The 17,276-nt window shown below is 35.5% G+C and overlaps 1 protein-coding gene across 5 annotated transcripts in view; it reads right to left on the reverse strand.

The window, feature by feature from the left end:
* Window positions 1-17,276, reverse strand: part of ARAP2 (ArfGAP with RhoGAP domain, ankyrin repeat and PH domain 2) — a 127,746-nt gene that overhangs the window by 68,612 nt on the left and 41,858 nt on the right. For all 5 annotated transcript variants that reach the window (XR_011095894.1, XM_068680085.1, XM_068680087.1 and 2 more), the window contains exons 10-11: window positions 2,210-2,325; window positions 814-1,013 (exon numbers count right to left, since the gene is read on the reverse strand). Coding sequence is in view for 4 of the 5 variants with exons in the window: in XM_068680085.1 (XP_068536186.1) it covers window positions 814-1,013; window positions 2,210-2,325 (316 nt within the window). In the remaining variant the exon portion in view is untranslated. The remainder of the gene's footprint in view (window positions 1-813; window positions 1,014-2,209; window positions 2,326-17,276) is intronic.

The following is a 17,276-nucleotide window of genomic DNA, read 5'->3' on the forward strand; positions in this document are numbered from 1 at the left end:
TAACTAGCTTCACTAAAGCACTTAAAATGAGTTTCTCTTCTGCTGAGCTAACAAAAATATTTAATGAAGACAGATTTATTCTAATTATTTTTTTAAAAAAGACTAATATGTACTAGGCTTGACATTTAAATATAAAAGCACAAAAAGAAAACAACCAAAAAAACAAGCAAAAAAAATTAGAAAGAAGGAAGGGAGGTGGATTGCACTTGGCACAGAAATCTAGTCCTTTTTAGGTTATAGCGTTGTAGTGAAAATTGTACTATTTAACAGTAAATAATAAGCAAAGGCTCCGATGTAGAATGCTTTCAGAAGGCTTTTTCATAAGGGTTTGTTCTGAAAGCAAAACCTAGAGTTACAAACTAGCTCCCTGCCTTCACTATTTTTGCATGTATTTAAATATAAAACATGACAGAATTGTTTTTCTTTTAATATCTGAAAACGCTATCATGTATTGTCAGTAAAATACGGCCTGGGGTATTTAATACCTCTCATTTATACATTGCCAATTGTTATCCTTTAGAATGCAGCCTCGCAAAAGCCAGCCATTTCCCAAGAAGTGTTAGTATGTCTTGATTTCCATTAATAGTGAAGGATTATTCATCTGTGGGAAACCAATCACCATACAGGCTTGTCATTTATGCAAGGAAGTGCTTTAGAATACTCGGTATTAAAGAAGTTATATTCATTCAATGTTTGTCAAAACTTTCACAAGGATAGCACTTTAAAAATAAAAAAGCCAGTTCAAGGACATACGCAGATATGCAAATATGACATTTTTGTAGAACCCACACAGCCTCTCATTAATTACTCTACCTGCGCACTTCTTACAAATGACAACACAGAGATTGATGGATGCCCAGTCAGGATTGGGAGCTTTACAGTCAGCACAGCTCCTGTTGGATTCATTGAACCAAATCTTCTCAGCTACTTCATAATCAGAGAGAGTTTCTGCTATCGATTGCTGCAGCGCTTCAATCCAGTCTTGTTTCTCTCTTTCCGACTCGGCTGTAAAGCTGAAACAATTGACTTTTCTGCATTATTGATCTTTATTTTAAAGCCCAATTAAACAGAATCTGTAGTCTCTCTTATTTCTTACATTTATACCCAAAATCACTGTCAAAGAAATCTTCCACCACACACAGACACAAATTCTAAGATGGAAAATATTTTTTTGCCAGTGAAAACTCCGTCGGTCTGAAATCAGTCTTCAACAAAACCACTGCCAGTGAGAGCTATAAAGCTTTTGTAACATTTTAGTTATGTTTCTGAGTTACTTTCAATGCATTTCTTTATTTTTATGTTAATACATACCAAAGTTAAAGCCTGATTTTTTATTTTTTATTTTTTAATAAACATCATAGAATTAAAGGAAATGTGATGATTTATTAAGGAGTACAAGTAGACTTGCTACCTGTAACAGACAAAAATTGCTTTTTATTTAAATTGATTTTTTTTTAAAATATAAATAATAAACAAGCACCAACATGCTGATGGCTTTGAGAAAGTCAAAAACAGCTAGCCATAGACTACCAATACATACATCTACCAACTAGCCATAGACTCAAATCACTGACAGAGACAAATTTATTTACTGGCTACTCTAAGCCACAGAGTATACAAGCAAATTGTTTGCTTTTCAGTCATTTAGTAAGTCAAAGAGAACAAAGTGACTTCTCCTGCATTACTGAGATTTCATTATAGAAACACTTCCATGTTCAAGAAAAGATTTTTACTAGCATATAGCTTTATTTTATTTTCTTAAATCATTACAAGTCACAGCATCAGCCAAACTTTCTACTGATTTCAATTGAGGATTTTTACAAGGGATGGCACATAATCAATTCTTTTCTTTTAGAATAAAATGCTTAATATTAAATGAATGCAGCATGATATCACTTCAGCAGTTTACTATTAAGATGAAGCAAAGTTTTCAAAGTTTGGTTTTCTTCTGCCCTTGCAGAGAATGAACAAAGAAGGTTACATAAAATATGAATTTGTGGGAACAGGATGCCTAGTTAGAGAGATAATAGATGAAGCACACAGCTAAACAAAGGAAAAAAATCCCTTTGTTGTTTAAAAAATGCTGAGCATTCTTAAGAAGTGTTACCTTTTCACCCAAACTAGGTTAAATCACTGCTGTAGGAAGCAAGTATTTCTTCAGTGTATTAGTTATTTGTATACTCTGTACTGTAAATATTAAAGTTCTCACCTGAAGCTTTTATAAGGAGTAATTATTTCAAAAGATTGTTTTGCAGTCCGATCCACTTGTTTTACATTTGCCACATTCATAGGGATTAAAGTGATACCAAATCCTGTCTTGAAATCCTAAGGAAAAGACAATAAAAGTTCAAAGAGTTATAATTCAATAATCAAGCATGTACAGCACAATTCAATCAGCAAAATCCAAGATCTGTAATACACATTTTGGCTACAACATGCAAGCTCTTTCTAATTCATTAAGGGATAAATAAACCTATACTAAAATATGTCCAAACACTATGCTTCTAATTGCTAGAATGATCTTACTTGATTGCTGGTGAGAGAAGAAACTATTAATAAAGAAAAAATGTTAAATAACAGATTGCACTAAAATGCAGAACCAAAACAGAAGTATCTAGCTTCTATCATACTGTAGTGACTAAATAATGTTTATCCATCTAAATCCTTCTCACTGACAGCAGTTTTGACTGCTTTTAGATAAACTAGTTAAAGAAAACATATAAAATTCCTTCTTAAAACATTTGGTTGTTTGTGCTTCTGATGTATTACATGAACTAATCCTCTCAAATGTGTCTTAGAAAAAGTCCTATAAAACAACTAAAATAGGGAGTTATTTGTGGTTCAACTATTAGAGATAAGTATTTTTTTTGTCTTAAACCAAGAAAAATCCTTTTTCCTCCCATGAAACACCGTGCTTAATATAAATCAATCGTACATTAACACAGTTGGGAAATTTTCACTGACCCCTTGGAAACCTGTCTCAAATGGACACATTTTGGAACCACAGAGAGAGACGTTTCTGACGTCTTCTGACCACCACTGGTGCTTCCTTCAGACTCTAATTTACATATTCATCTAACAGTAGTCACCTACACAAATTTAATTCATGTTTGACAGGACAAGAAGCAATGGGCACAAACACAACCCACAGGAGGTTGTGTTTGAACATCAGGAAGCACTTCTTGTGTGGATGATGGAATGCTGGCACAGGTAGCCCAGAGAGGTCAAGGGATCTCCCTTCCCTGGAGATCTTCAAAGGCTGCCTGAACATGGCCCTAGAAAACTGCAAATGGCTCAACGTGGCCCTGCAAGAGTAGAGAGGGAGGGGACCTCTCGCAGTCCCTTCCAACGTCAACCCTTCTGTGGTTTCTTGGACTATTACCACAATTCTTGAAAACATTAGCGGCAGCAGGAACAAAAACAGAAACTACGTCACCCAAGCAAAAGAGCCAAATCCACATATCTTACCATCTGCAGGATGCTCACTATTTCACTCCTCACATTACAAGTAGCTTGGTGTGGGCTGATAAAAACATGAGAGCACTGGAAGGAAAGACTTCGGCAGAGATACCTGCCTGTGATGAGGAGGCTGTTTTTCTAGTAAATACATATTTAAGCCTGCATCATTGACAATCGTGAGATTTTCAAAGTTTATAACAGCATTAAAGCTCACATAGAGAGGACACTTCACAAAACTCTTTTCAATTCATCCAACCATTTCAGGAACAAGCAAATAAAAATATCTTTAGCCACGATGGGTAAGGCTAGAAGATACAAACAAGCCTACACACTTCAGTATAAAGATTTAAAGTCATAACTTTTCAACAAGTACTCTGGATTAGCCATTCTCCGTATAATCAATTTTGAAATATTTCTCACCTTTTCTCTGCTCTCAGATCCTGTAACTTACACATTTTTATTCTCCTCCCTCATCTTCATCCCTTCCTCCCCAAATTTTCCTTTGAATCAACAGTTTTGTTATTGTCACATCTGCTTTGGAAGAGAGCAGAGAGCTGTGTGAAGCCTACAGTCCCTAATTCACCCTCAAAGTTCAGTTATATGGGAAAAGAGTGGACAGAATAATTTCTTTTTGAGCATGAACCTGACAGCAATGAAACATTATTAAAGTCGGACATTACCAGTGAGAAAGAGAGAAGCATATAAAATAAGGTTAAAAATTGAGAATAGAAAAATACTTTTTTTTTTTTTTACTTCCATTAGCAGCATCTTAAATCAAATGAGCAAAATGAGAAACATAGGATGAAAAAAAAAAAAAAAAAACAAAAACAAAAAACAGAAACAAAACAACCTTTAACTTCCTAGAATTAAAGTTTGTGCTTCTGAGATGTAAACTGGATGCAGGTTTAAATTATTTGTCTATAATTGGCCTTAAAAAGTCCAGATTTATAAAGGGCAGGTAACCAGACTATATTGTACCTTAAGAACAGTACAACAAATTTATTAAGTAAATGCTGAACGGCTGCCAGAAAACATGATTAATAGGAGTTTTAATATACTCTTAGGTCCTGAATAACTATTCACTGCCTTCACTGAAGGCAAAAAAAGAATAATGAAGAGAAGATGACTGAAATAAGAACTACCACGTTGAGCCAGATCAAAAGTTCACCTATAGCATCTTCCCTTTAAGCACTTGCTACTGGCAACTGTCATAAGAAGAATATAAATAAGAGAAGGTACATCCTCATCTTCCCAAATAAGCTTCCAGCAATCTAGGGACTTCCAGCTCAGAAAGCCTATGAACAAGTAGTTGCAGTCAAGCCATCACACTTAATAGCCATTGACAGCCACGTCCTCGAGGAATTTAAACAAATGCATGCTTTAAAGCCTCCACAGCATTATACTTTATAAATTTCCCAAATACAAGTTGCACAAAAAAAGTATTTGTTTAATATTTATATCTGATAACTATGAATTTCATTACACTGTTAAAGAGCTAGACTTTATCTACCTATTTCATGCCGTTCCACCTTGAAATTCTCTATCCCTATTTCCTTCACTCTCCTTTTCTAAGCGCTTTTCAAGGTCCTACACAAAACGGCAAGGGTCAGGATGCCCTTTCCCAAAGCGGAGAGCCAGAAGTGGGGGGCAGGAGCACTCCCTTCTGCTTGCTGTGACAGCCACTGCTGTTGCTCACTCCTCCCAGCCCTCCCAGCAGGGTGCAGGGGACCATGTCCAGTAGGCCAGACCACTCAGCTGCCCACTCCTTTGCTCAGCTGGCCCAACCGGTGTCCTCGGAGCTGAAAGGAAGCACCCTGCAGACCTCAGATTGCACTCGCTTACGTATGCTATAATTACAGCCACTATCCAGCCACCAAACATCACTGTACTTGAACCCAACAGTGCAGAGCTACACAAGCTCTTTGAAATGAAATACAGCAAGTCCCAAATCTGGAACACCAACCCTCCCCAAATCCACACACATACTGAGGCAAGCAACAATCCCACTGAGAAGAGAGTAACTTTCTCATGTTTTAAATGCAGCATGTGTGTAAGAGCTTACAGTACTCACTTTCAGCATGAGGAATGCCCAAAAGTTTTAAGAAATTAGAAGTGAGAAATTAAGAAATTATAACATTTTCAGAACAGAAATTAGAAATGAGGAATATTTTCAGAACAGAAGGTGGAGGTAAATTAACCAATTTAATTGGTACATTAAAGTGAAGCTATTTCTGTAATGGTCCAAACAAACTCTTTATGGTAACTGTACACTTGGCACAAACCAGGCTTGGTGATTGACAGGTATACTGGAATCTCATTTTCATGGTTCAGATTTCTGTGCTTTCAAGAGCTCAGTCTTGTTCTCCTACTTCAGAAACAGAAGTGGGAATTGGTATAGGGAAGACAGAAACGCTCCACTTTGAAAGATAAATTCATTCATTTTGAGTGCACAGGAGGACAATAGGGCCCATTCAAGCACTATACAAAGTGTGCTGGCAGCAAGACCAAGCAGTATCTTTTTGGAATAAGAATTATTTTACTCCTATAGACTGAGAGCCCATTGTTCCAGATAGATTAAGCTCTGTGTTACTTTCTGACAAATGAAGAAAAGCTTAAGAAGATTCAAAAATACACAGAGAAAGCTTTTTTTTAAAAATATACATACATCTTAAATGCCTGTATTTATACTACCTCGATGCACTTGAATAGAGATTGAAAAAAAAACAGGTGACAGTTTGAGCTTTTTACAAGAAAAAACACAACTTCTTTACAGATATAATAATAGATCAAAAGTATTCACTAAAGAGCACAGTAGGCTGAAAATACAAATGGGGAAAGTAGTTAACTATGGGTTAAGTATTGGCTTTCTGTTGTTCCTTCCTGAAGGAGGAATGATTATAACATACAAGTCCTGTTGCCATTATCATCCTTGTCTGAAAGGCACAGAATCTATGAAAACCTAGGCATCTTTATGAAATCCTTAAATCTGTAATCAGGCTCTGACTCTTTTGGCCCTCAGTCAAAGAAGAGGCCCTCTCTACAGAGCCACTCTTCTTCCTGTAAAGAATAATATTTATTCTTTTCTCTTTTTCTTCCTTCCACTCACTTTTGCAGGAGGAAACTTGGGATTGCATGCTTGTTTGCTAATATGATCAGGTCTAAATTCATCTGAACACAGGAGATCTAGATCTGCATTTACTTCTTTAGCAGCTACATTCATTTCTATAAAGGTACGATTTCCACAATGTGTAAGTTGATTAAAAAACAAAACAAAAAACAAACAAACAAAAACATCAGCACAAGTTTACCTTTCCCCAACAGACAAAAATAACTCCCAAGTTTTGTTTTACAAGTTAACTACGTTATTTTCTCATTAGAAATATCAGAACATATTTTTGTCATGTTTTTGCTGGAGGATTAAGAGAATAAAAGAAACAGCATGGAAGAAGGAAAATTGCTGCCATGATGTCAGGAGAATGATGTATATAGTTTTATATACATATGTATATATACGTACTCACATACATGTGTGTATACAGATATATATATGTAGCATATTTAGAAGGTACAGACCTCATTGGTACACAAAGCGTAAACAGTGAAACAGTACTGGTGTATATTGGGAGTAACCCACTTTTGCAAACTGCTACATCAACAGTATTCTAAGCATTCACCAGTTCTCTTCCACTGAAATCATAACCCCTGGGCTTTTTTGTCGTCTTTGGCTGTTAGATCTTGGCCTTGCAAGAGGGGAGTGTCATACATGTATGTATGTATAAGACAGTAATGGTAGAAGATACACGATAATGCTGCACAAAAAATATACTTTGCGTATACATGCATATGCACATTTATTCATGTATACTTTTTTAAAAACAAACAAACAAAAAACATCCACCTTTCTTACTATCCTACTTCTGATTTTTAAAAGGTCTATCTGTATATGTGACCCTACTTTTGTCCTACTGTCCACACACAGAAGACTCTTGACCTTTAAGCACTGTGTTTCTGATAGGAGTTCCAAAACACGACCTTACATTCTTCCTTGAATCCACCCTTGCTATTTGCAATAGCTCTTTAGGTTTACTTTGGGGAAGCTACCACAAAGTTTGTGACTATTACACTAAGACATTTCTGAAAGACCTAAGAAGTCCCTTAGCAATTTAACATGATTTAAACTTTTCTTTCATTCTAGCCCCATGGCATTTGATTCCCTTCAAACAGCCAAATTATTCCAGAGAGATTAAAAGCCAATAATCAGAATCGTTTCAGATAAAGCAATCAACTTGCCACCCACACTCCCCTTTACTGTAGGTACAGAGTTCAGCCTTTCTAGTTAGAAAGGAAGACTGATTTCTCTATCAGGTGGGAAAAGCTTCTTTCCATGTTAATAAAAAATTAAGATATAAATAAGTATCAGAATCTGAGAAACAGTGACTAGTAGTGCAGAAATTGCTTGATGATATTAATGCTTCTCCACAGTTTATATTGATTTCTTCTCCTTTTCAACTACACTTAGGCTTAGCCTTCTCAGTTAGCTGTCATAAGCCTCTAAAGATTTGAAAAGTCTGATGTCCCTTATCACAGCTTAAAATCTTTTAATATAGATTTTAGGTGATAGTTAAATATCACAGGTTGGAATCAAAACTGCCATGAGTAAATACAGATTTACTCTTATGGTCTTCTTAATGAGGCCTCAAAATGAAACCTCAGTGAGGCATACAGTATATAATTACAGGAACAAGAAAATGAACATGAAGTTTGCCAACTCAAGCCCTGATGAGCAAGAAGATGCTAGAAATGACCCAGTCTGTGCATGTTAATTCCATAGCTTTGTGCTCATCTATTATGATATTAATTTTATGTTCTTTACTTAGCTAAGAAGAACTATGTCCCATAACAGAACACCTGAAAATGATTCAGTCTATTATTGCAAAATATTTTGTTGAGATAACCTGACAACCATAATTGTAGAGACTAAGAAACAAGAAAAAAAACAAAAGGTGAGAGTGAGAAGGGGCACTTCAGGTTAGCTCGTCAGTGCCAAGCATGGTAGGCTTGTTTGCAGTGGAGTGCACTGAATGTGCTACTGGAGCACGATCTCCCATTTTCATTATATTAGAAAGAAATCTAGTATACGTACTTTGAGGTGGCTCTATGATGAAAGCCATTACATGAGAAGTGGGGACAATTGTGAGATCTCTTTCAAATTCATTCCTGACTAACACACTGAGGTAGTTACATCCTTACATGTAATGTGAATAAAAAAGTTACACACTCTTTATCCACTTACTACAGAAGTGATTCATAATCCTCACTTTGGCAACTAAGTGTGTGAGTTTTCAAGTATAAATACCATTTTCACTATGAATACCACTTGCTTATACACTATCAGGCCCATGCCTTGCATGCTGTATGGGATGATCTAGGACACATGAAGATAAAAGCCCCCTTCCTGTAGAGACTATAAAAATACAAAAAAAAAAAGGAGGATCACATAATTAATGTGACTGAATACTATCCTGGAGAGTTAGCTCTTATCTTTGCCTTTACCAATTTCTACTCAGTGCAAATCAAAAGCCTCAGCATACAGTCATTTCACTGTACATTTTTCATTTCCTAGTTCCTGACTTTATGCTCTAGGGTTTGATTTGCAGAACTGCCGAGCAACTGGAGCTTCAGCTGAAACCTGTGAATACAATATTTTGAACAGGTATAGTCTGACGTGAAACTCTTCCCTCCCAACCCTCATAAAAGATAGAGACTGAAAAATATATGGATACTTGAATCATTTACTTTGTTTCTCAGAACTGTGTGGTCGCATAGACTAGACAATCATGTTCCATTACTTACAAGGAACTGATGAAAAATAAATTAATAATTTCTCTTCAAATAGCCAAGCACAGCAATTACTGATCATTTCACATTTACTGGCAAAAGATTCATTCTGTAAGACACTTTTCAACAGTGTGCAATAAAAAGGCACGGGTTATTCCATGAAAAGAAATTAAAATTATCAAGCAGCTATTAGGTAAACAATTCACTGTATAAGGTCGCATTCCCATGTAAGAAAATAGCATGTTATAAAATCTATTGCATAATAAATTACATAGATACAACTGGATGAAATTAAAGCTTTAGAAATAAGCCCAGTTTTCTCATCTCTAGGTAGGGTGCAACAACATGTAATCATGGTCATGTTATTATAACACAGATCTTTGAATTTTCACAGGTTTTTAGCTCAGATCTCCTCAAAAATTAGGTTTACATAATCAGAGGAACATCTATCTCCTTACCTAACCCCAAATAACACTTAACTCTAGATATATGCTTGACTTCAATTGCATTCAACATAATAGCAGCTGTCAGAGATCTCAAGTCTTAACAAGATTTCAAGAATGCAAGCCAGAGCAGAGGATGCAGACTAAGTTTGCTCTCTCCCTTCCTCTTCTCCTCAGTCCCAGAAGGAAAGGCTTTGTGGTCATGTGGTCACAGTGAATTAAGACAAGATGATACAATCAAAGAAATGTTCAAAGGCAATGGCTACAAGTAAATACATAGTAAGGTAAAAGCCCCAATTTCTTAGTTTTCAAAAACAAGACAAGATGATCACAATGAATAAGAAAGCAACAGTTATAATTTCAAACATGCAGAAGTTTCTCACTTGTGCAAAAACATGCTGAAGGAAAAAAAAAAACATCCTGCAACCATGCTCTGCCATTACAAATAACTGCTACGTATGCAATTTAGTGATGGACCAGTAACCTTTTCATCACTTCTGAAATCACTTCTATGAGCTGTTGCATCAATGTATGCAACTGAATTCTAAGTAGGGTTGTATATTTTGACACAAAGCAATTGAGAGCTATTACTGGAAGGCAGAACTCATCTCAAAACCATCTCAAACTCGCACACTGTTTTGAACACTTCTGTACTGAGCACCCAGAACACCTCTTGCTAAGGGAAGGACATTTTTAAACATCTCTATTACCAATAAAATTTTAAGCAGCCATCTGGAGTCTTCTTTAAGAGTGATTCACAACTGAAAACCTTCTTGGAAGATTTATAAAGACTGCTCTCTGGAGACCACAAAGATCTGTATATTTTAAAAATACCATGTACACTATGGTTTTCTGAATTCACATCTTATAATTGTGTTGTGATGCTTTACACACACACATACCTAAGATCTCGTTATGTATTCATAGCCCAGACAAACAGCTAACAAACTGCTTGAACTCCTAGAGGAAGGACAGACTCTGAACACTTTTGTGATATTTTAAAATTTGGAAGGGTGTAAAATTGATGACCCTCTTCATAGAATTTTTTTTTTTTGTACAGTAGTGACTGGACAATAGAGGAAAAATAGTAGGATATCTCCACCCTGGCAAAAAATCCCCTAATGAACCAAGAAAGTATTCAAGCAATTGTGTTCCTTTCCTCCCAATTTACTCATGGAGATAAACATGTGTGACGTTGTACAGTAAAAACATATAAAAAAAATCACTGACCAAGCACAAGGCTTTTACTTACTGATTGCAAACGGAAAGGTGATAGCACTATATATACTGTACATTAAAAAAAACAAAAAACAACAGTTTTGGTTTGTTCAAAAAAAAAAAACTTGCTGACTCCTGTTTTTTTAAATAAAATTTAACTGCGGAATTATATTTCATAAATATTTTTTTCAAAACGTTTTCTAATTTTCTCTAATTAATCTCATCTCTAAATAATTTTCTAAATTTAAAATATTTATGAACGACAATTGAACAAAAGCAAACAACAAAAACAAAAAAGTTTCAGTGCTTTCTAAAGTGCCATCCAAACTTCAACTATGAAGGGCATTTTCACAAAATAAAAACTAAGTCTATTGTTTTTGAAATACTCTCAATTCCAAACTTACCTCATTTTTATCATAACTAGATCACTACTGCATTTCCCTTCTGATGTTAATAAAACTGGCAGCTTAGATTTCTGATCCTATGAAACTGAATGGCCCTTTGAGATGATGCAGATTGCAAGACAACACACCAAAAAAAGCCTTATTAGGAGCATTTTAATAAAGCATGGAGAGCTCTGGATTGAGCTAACAATACCTTTTCCAGCTAGGGAGATTTTAGACACCTGCTGCTCACGCAGCCATGAAGTGAAAAGTTGTACTTTAACAAGTGACATTATGATCTTCAGTTTAAGACAAAAAATAAGCTAAGGAAAGCATAAGCCTACACAAAAGCTTTTGGCCAGATGGTGTAAATTCTCATCTGTTTAAAACATATTCACCCTAGCAGAAAGGGTACATTAAAATCCATCAAAGTTCAGATTTGCATGAAGTTTGAAGTTCAAGTACTTTTGAGATAACTGAACCAAAATAGCTAAGTTTTGTTCTTGTGAAAAATATAAATGAATACCTATTTATCAGAAGAAATATATTTTGAACATGGACACACAGGCATATATAAATTGAAGAACATGCTTTGGACACCACCGAGGTACAGACATTTTCTAGAAGCCAGTTTAGAGCAGAAGCTTCCCACTGCTGTCTACAGTCAGAAGCCTGGGGGACAAAACTAGAACTTGTGAATTCTTTGCACTTCTGTAATTTACTCTAAAAATAGTGAAAGTACTGAACCAACAACAGTTTCGCAATACATTCTGCCGTGCCTAGACCAAGAGAGGGCTGATGCCATTACAGCAGCAATGCTCTTGATAAGCAAGAATCCTTCCTAACAGAGTCAGTCATTTCAGAATTTTCTCTCCTGGGAAGATGTTCTTCTCTTATTAATTCAACGAAAGAAATATATAAATCATATAGTTACAAGATACGTATAATATGTTAGTATAATATGTATATCTTATCTATATAAAAATATCTAATTATATAAATTTATAACAACACGACTTGAATCATATATACTGATCTGTCTTTGTGAGGCAAACAAAATATGAAAATACCTGATGAATGTATGAAAAGTATTTGTTAGTGATTTTGCTTTCAAAAAATCAGAGACATACAGTTAATGTTTAGCAATTATTCATTCTCCTATTTGCCTAAACTTTTCTTTATGTGGAATTGTTACAATCATGACAAAAATACCGCTAGTATAAAAAGAAATATGAAAAAAGTTTCACAAATCAATACACTTTACAAGTAAGTAAAATTATTTTTACTATTGAAATAATGAAATAGACAAATGCAAATGCTCAGATAGTTTACTTAAGTCTTCCTAAATAATAGATTATATGAGTTCACATAAAAAAAAACATAGCTACGTTTCTAGGGATTTTTTTTTTTTTGACTTTCCAATGGTTATTAAAGTTAAGAACAACCATCACAGCTATGCAATTTAACCAAAGGGACTCACAACTCAAACAGTAATCCCAAAGAATTAAAGTGTTTTTGTTTTCTTTTTAAATTATAGTTGAAAATAACACTATGATCAAGCACTAAAACATCTGCACTGCATTCACACTTCAGGACCAGGTCTGGAATTCATAGTCTCACTGAACCAAAATGTCTGCATCTTGATTTACATGACAGTCTAAGTCTTTAAGAATCTCAGTCTTATAAAATTCAAGAACTATGAGCTAGAAGCACATTATATAAAGTCATGCAAATCTAAGCTTGCAATGAAATCATTTTCTGTTAATGAGAAGCGAAAGCTAATATCCATCAGAAAAAATACAAACTGTACACTCAAACATAGAGCAAATTTACACTACAGCACATACTATGGCAAATTAAAAGTTATAAAAAAGACAATACAGTCCTTCCCAATAACCCTTATATTCTGTACAACACAGAATTAGGTGGTAGAAAGAACCCTAAAAATTACATAATCTTAACAAACTATCTCTGTTTACAATTTCTACATTTATCTTCTGTGGGTTCTCCTTGACACAAGATGAACCATACAGGAAGGTCTTGCAGGATCCAGAATAACCTACAGCTATGCGGCTCTTTTGTAGCGTAATGATGCTGCTCGTTTCCTATACTCCTTTCACTTCCTAGGTAGCTCACTCTCATCCATCTCACACAAGGAATAAATAAAACTTGCTCATCTGAATTTTAAGACTGAAAAATTCAAACTTGCCAAGAGCAACGTTAAGTCTGTCTCAGTGCACATTCTCAGGGTGGGGGAATGGGGGTTGATCGCTGCTTGAACTGATATTCTAAAACCATTAATATACTCTGAGAAACATAGCAAATAGAGACTTCTTTCACATTTTGCAAGTTTACAAATTTACTTTTTTTTATTATGGCATGATTTTGAAAGACGTTTAATAGAACACTGAAGATGTTTTGATACATACAAAAATTACTATGTTCAGATAATGGAAGATGCTTTACAAATCAGAGATTAGCAGAGAGCAGCACCTACAGTGTCAATTTGTTCATGGAAACAGACAAAAAACTGAAATCCTCTGCAGTGATTCACAGGCATATCTAACAGCAACATCCTGACCTAGACACCAGCAAACTGAACCCACTTTGTACACAGCAAAGCACAGCTAGGAAAAAGCTGTTCCATCTCATAACTAATGGTACACAGGTATGACTCTTCACACAGAAGTTGTATCAAAATTGTAAAGGCTTGATCAAGATAACACTGTAAAAAGATAAGCTTATAAGCAGTGAAATAGAATTAGAATGATAAAATTGCTCCATTTCAGGATATTCAGAAATACAGCAGCAGTATTTTGCACCAGTTGTACATACAGGTCGGGAGGCTTGTAACACCTTATGATTTTTGAGAACAAAGTCTTCCAAAAAAAAAAATGTCCTTTTGTATTAGCAAGGATGGGCAACTGCAATCTGCAAACACGCTGATGTCAGAGGGAGGTATATTTTTCTCAGTATGACCACGCCATTTAAGAAACTAGGACGAGCAAGAATTCAGGAATGAAACAAAATACTGCACAGAAATCGAACACTAACAAGACCACTACTAATGGCAAAGCTCCAATTGACATTCAGAAATTTGGACATTCACCCCAGGTATCTATGCTGAGACAAGTGACAGCTTTCCTTAAACTGTCCTGAATACACTGAAAATGGATCTTGAACTTTTCCATTTACAAGGAGAAGTAGATTGAACACAATCTGCACAGACCTCTTAAGATTAATTTCAAAATACACCTGCATGCAGTGTAGGAGAATGAAGTTTAGGTCTGCATATGAAAGACCTGCAAAATTAGAAGACCTGAACCACAAGCATCATAGAATCATGCAGAACTACAATGAAATAACATCTGGTTTTGGAGCTACAGTTCCATATTTTTTTCTCCCTGGTACAACTCCAGTACAGCTCCACCAGTATGTATCAAGAAACGTATTTCTGATGTGCCATCCCTCATGAGTAAGAGAAGGATGAAGAAGCAGAGCCTCTGAGCTTTGTGTAGATGTAACCCTTTTACTCCCACATTAGCATTTCCTGGTGAGAACACCAACGAAGTCATATTTCACTTCTAACTGCTGACTGTATACATTAATTCTAAACAAGTGCAAATACCTACAATCATCCTCAAATCAGACTTCCAAGTTTTATGTGCTGCACATTGCCAGTAAACAATGAGAAAAGACTAAGAAAGTCATGTATCATATGTTTTTAGCTGTAAAAAAGAAGCTGTAAATTCCTAATACACAGGAATTATTACTGAGCATACAGAAAACACAGAGAGACAGCTGATGTATCTATTTAGTGTGAAATAAACCCTTTCTAGATAAGGCAGAAAAACGTAGGTATCACTGCTGTGTTTATCTGTAGTAAACAAAGTAAGCCAAAAGATCCTAGAACCCCCCCTCACTTCTCCTTGTTAAGAAAAGAAGTGCAAGGTGAAACAAACCAACCTGGAAATCAGAATCCATCTCCCACTCTGGGCATCAGTGACGACCAGCCAACACTGTTTCCTTCTCTTCTCTTATGGCTACTCAGAGGTCTAATGAATTTTACCTTGATCAGTTTTTCAACTTTTGTTATGACCCCCATATCCTGGCTCATCAGTTTCCTTGCAGCCCAGTAAGCTGGCAGCTGCTCAGTTCCTTCAGGGGAGAGAAGTGAGAGTCAATTGTAATAATGGGCTGCAATTATTCCTGGATTGCAGGAACTGAGCTGCTGTTGCTGACTGCTGTCATTTTATCTGCCTTTGAACTTCTTTATGACCCCATGGCAAAGAATTACAGCCCTCGGCTGGAAAAAACATCACACCTCTCATCATCACATAGCATCCTGCAGAGCCTCTCCAACAAGTGCCAGCCTGGCTGAGTGAGGAACAGGAAGCACTACACAAAGCCACGTTAATTACAGTAATGCAGCCACGCTGCTTCAAGCCCTTTTTCAAACCTCACTCAGATATCTGTAACACAATGCTGCATGCCACAGTCTACTGACTACAGACGTATAAATGGGGACAAACGCGGTACAGTAAACATAGACTCCTCTCTGCCTAGATGCAAGAGTTTGGAAACCTTCACGATTTGAAAAAAGTTGAAAATGCAAGAGGCAGACATCAATTCCACCATAATCAAAATGGAGTTGAACCCACTGGCAGTAATGGAGTTGAACCCACTGGCAGTATATATATATTTCATATATAATATTTCTTCATATATATATAATGAAATGAATATATGAATGAAATATATGAATGAAAGCTGTAATATACTGTTCAATATGTTCAATATTAGATAATAATGTAATCCCAAAAGGGATTGGCAAAGTCAATAAACTGTTTATCTTCATGCAGAGGTACAAAATAAAGGTAGATTACAGTCCCCAAAAGGCAAATCAAAGTCATTTGAAATAGTCAAAACATACTTATAATCAGTAGGCATATCTTAAATAAAAAAAGTGAGACTTCTACCTCTTATTTTCTGATTCACTAATGAATATGTTCCCCATTATTCAGTCTTTTTCCTTCTCGATCACTGCCCAGTTCGCCTCACTCCCAATTATTTCAGCAACCTCCAGCCACAAGTGAAGATAACAAAGGTCAAAATTTAATGCATGAAATGTTTTTCAAAAGTGTCTTTCATAGCAGTAGATATTAATCAATAATTCTGGTGAATCTCTGGGGATAGCCTGACCCACATGCTGAGACTGAAAACACTTTTGACTTTAATTTTCCAGAAATGTCTATAATCTATTGATTCTAATGATTGAATTTTTAAAACATGCCATCTCTAACAAGATACTATTTTGCATGCAAAATATTTGAGAGGAAGAACTTAATTTAATAACAATGGCATTGAAGTGTTTCATGAGGCAATAATTCAGTTTGAGTTGATTAAGTTCAAATTTGTTGGCCTAGCGATTTATTAACCGGGGACAGAAATTACTGCTGAAAAAGCACACTGGGGTATTCCCCATATTCTTACTATGCTGCAAACCATAAATCTCCTTCCTCTTACTGTAAGGATGGCACATTTATTTAGAATAGTTTGTAGATATATGATAGTGAAGTAAAGAAAATAACTTTATTATCTGAAACAATGTCATGCTGCTCCAAAAAAAAAAAACAAAAAAAAAACAAAAAACACAGAGAAATCAGAAGTAACAAGCAACAAGTTATTTCATCCAAAAGATGGAAATGTCACTTCAGCTATAAAGAGATTAAATTTCCTCAGTATTTTAAGGATCATCTTTATAACGCTTATTTTAAACCATCCGCTGTTCATAGCTGATGAAAATGTAGATAGCCTGTTCTATAAAAACAACTAAATTACAGTGTGATTTGTTTCCATTCAGGGTGGTGTTTTTTTTTTTGTTTGTTTTGTTTTGTTTGTTTGTTTGTTTGTTTAAATCCAGCATGCTCACTCT

This window comes from Anas acuta, chromosome 4 (assembly GCF_963932015.1).
Source record: "Anas acuta chromosome 4, bAnaAcu1.1, whole genome shotgun sequence".
NCBI classification, from domain to species: Eukaryota; Metazoa; Chordata; class Aves; order Anseriformes; family Anatidae; genus Anas; species Anas acuta.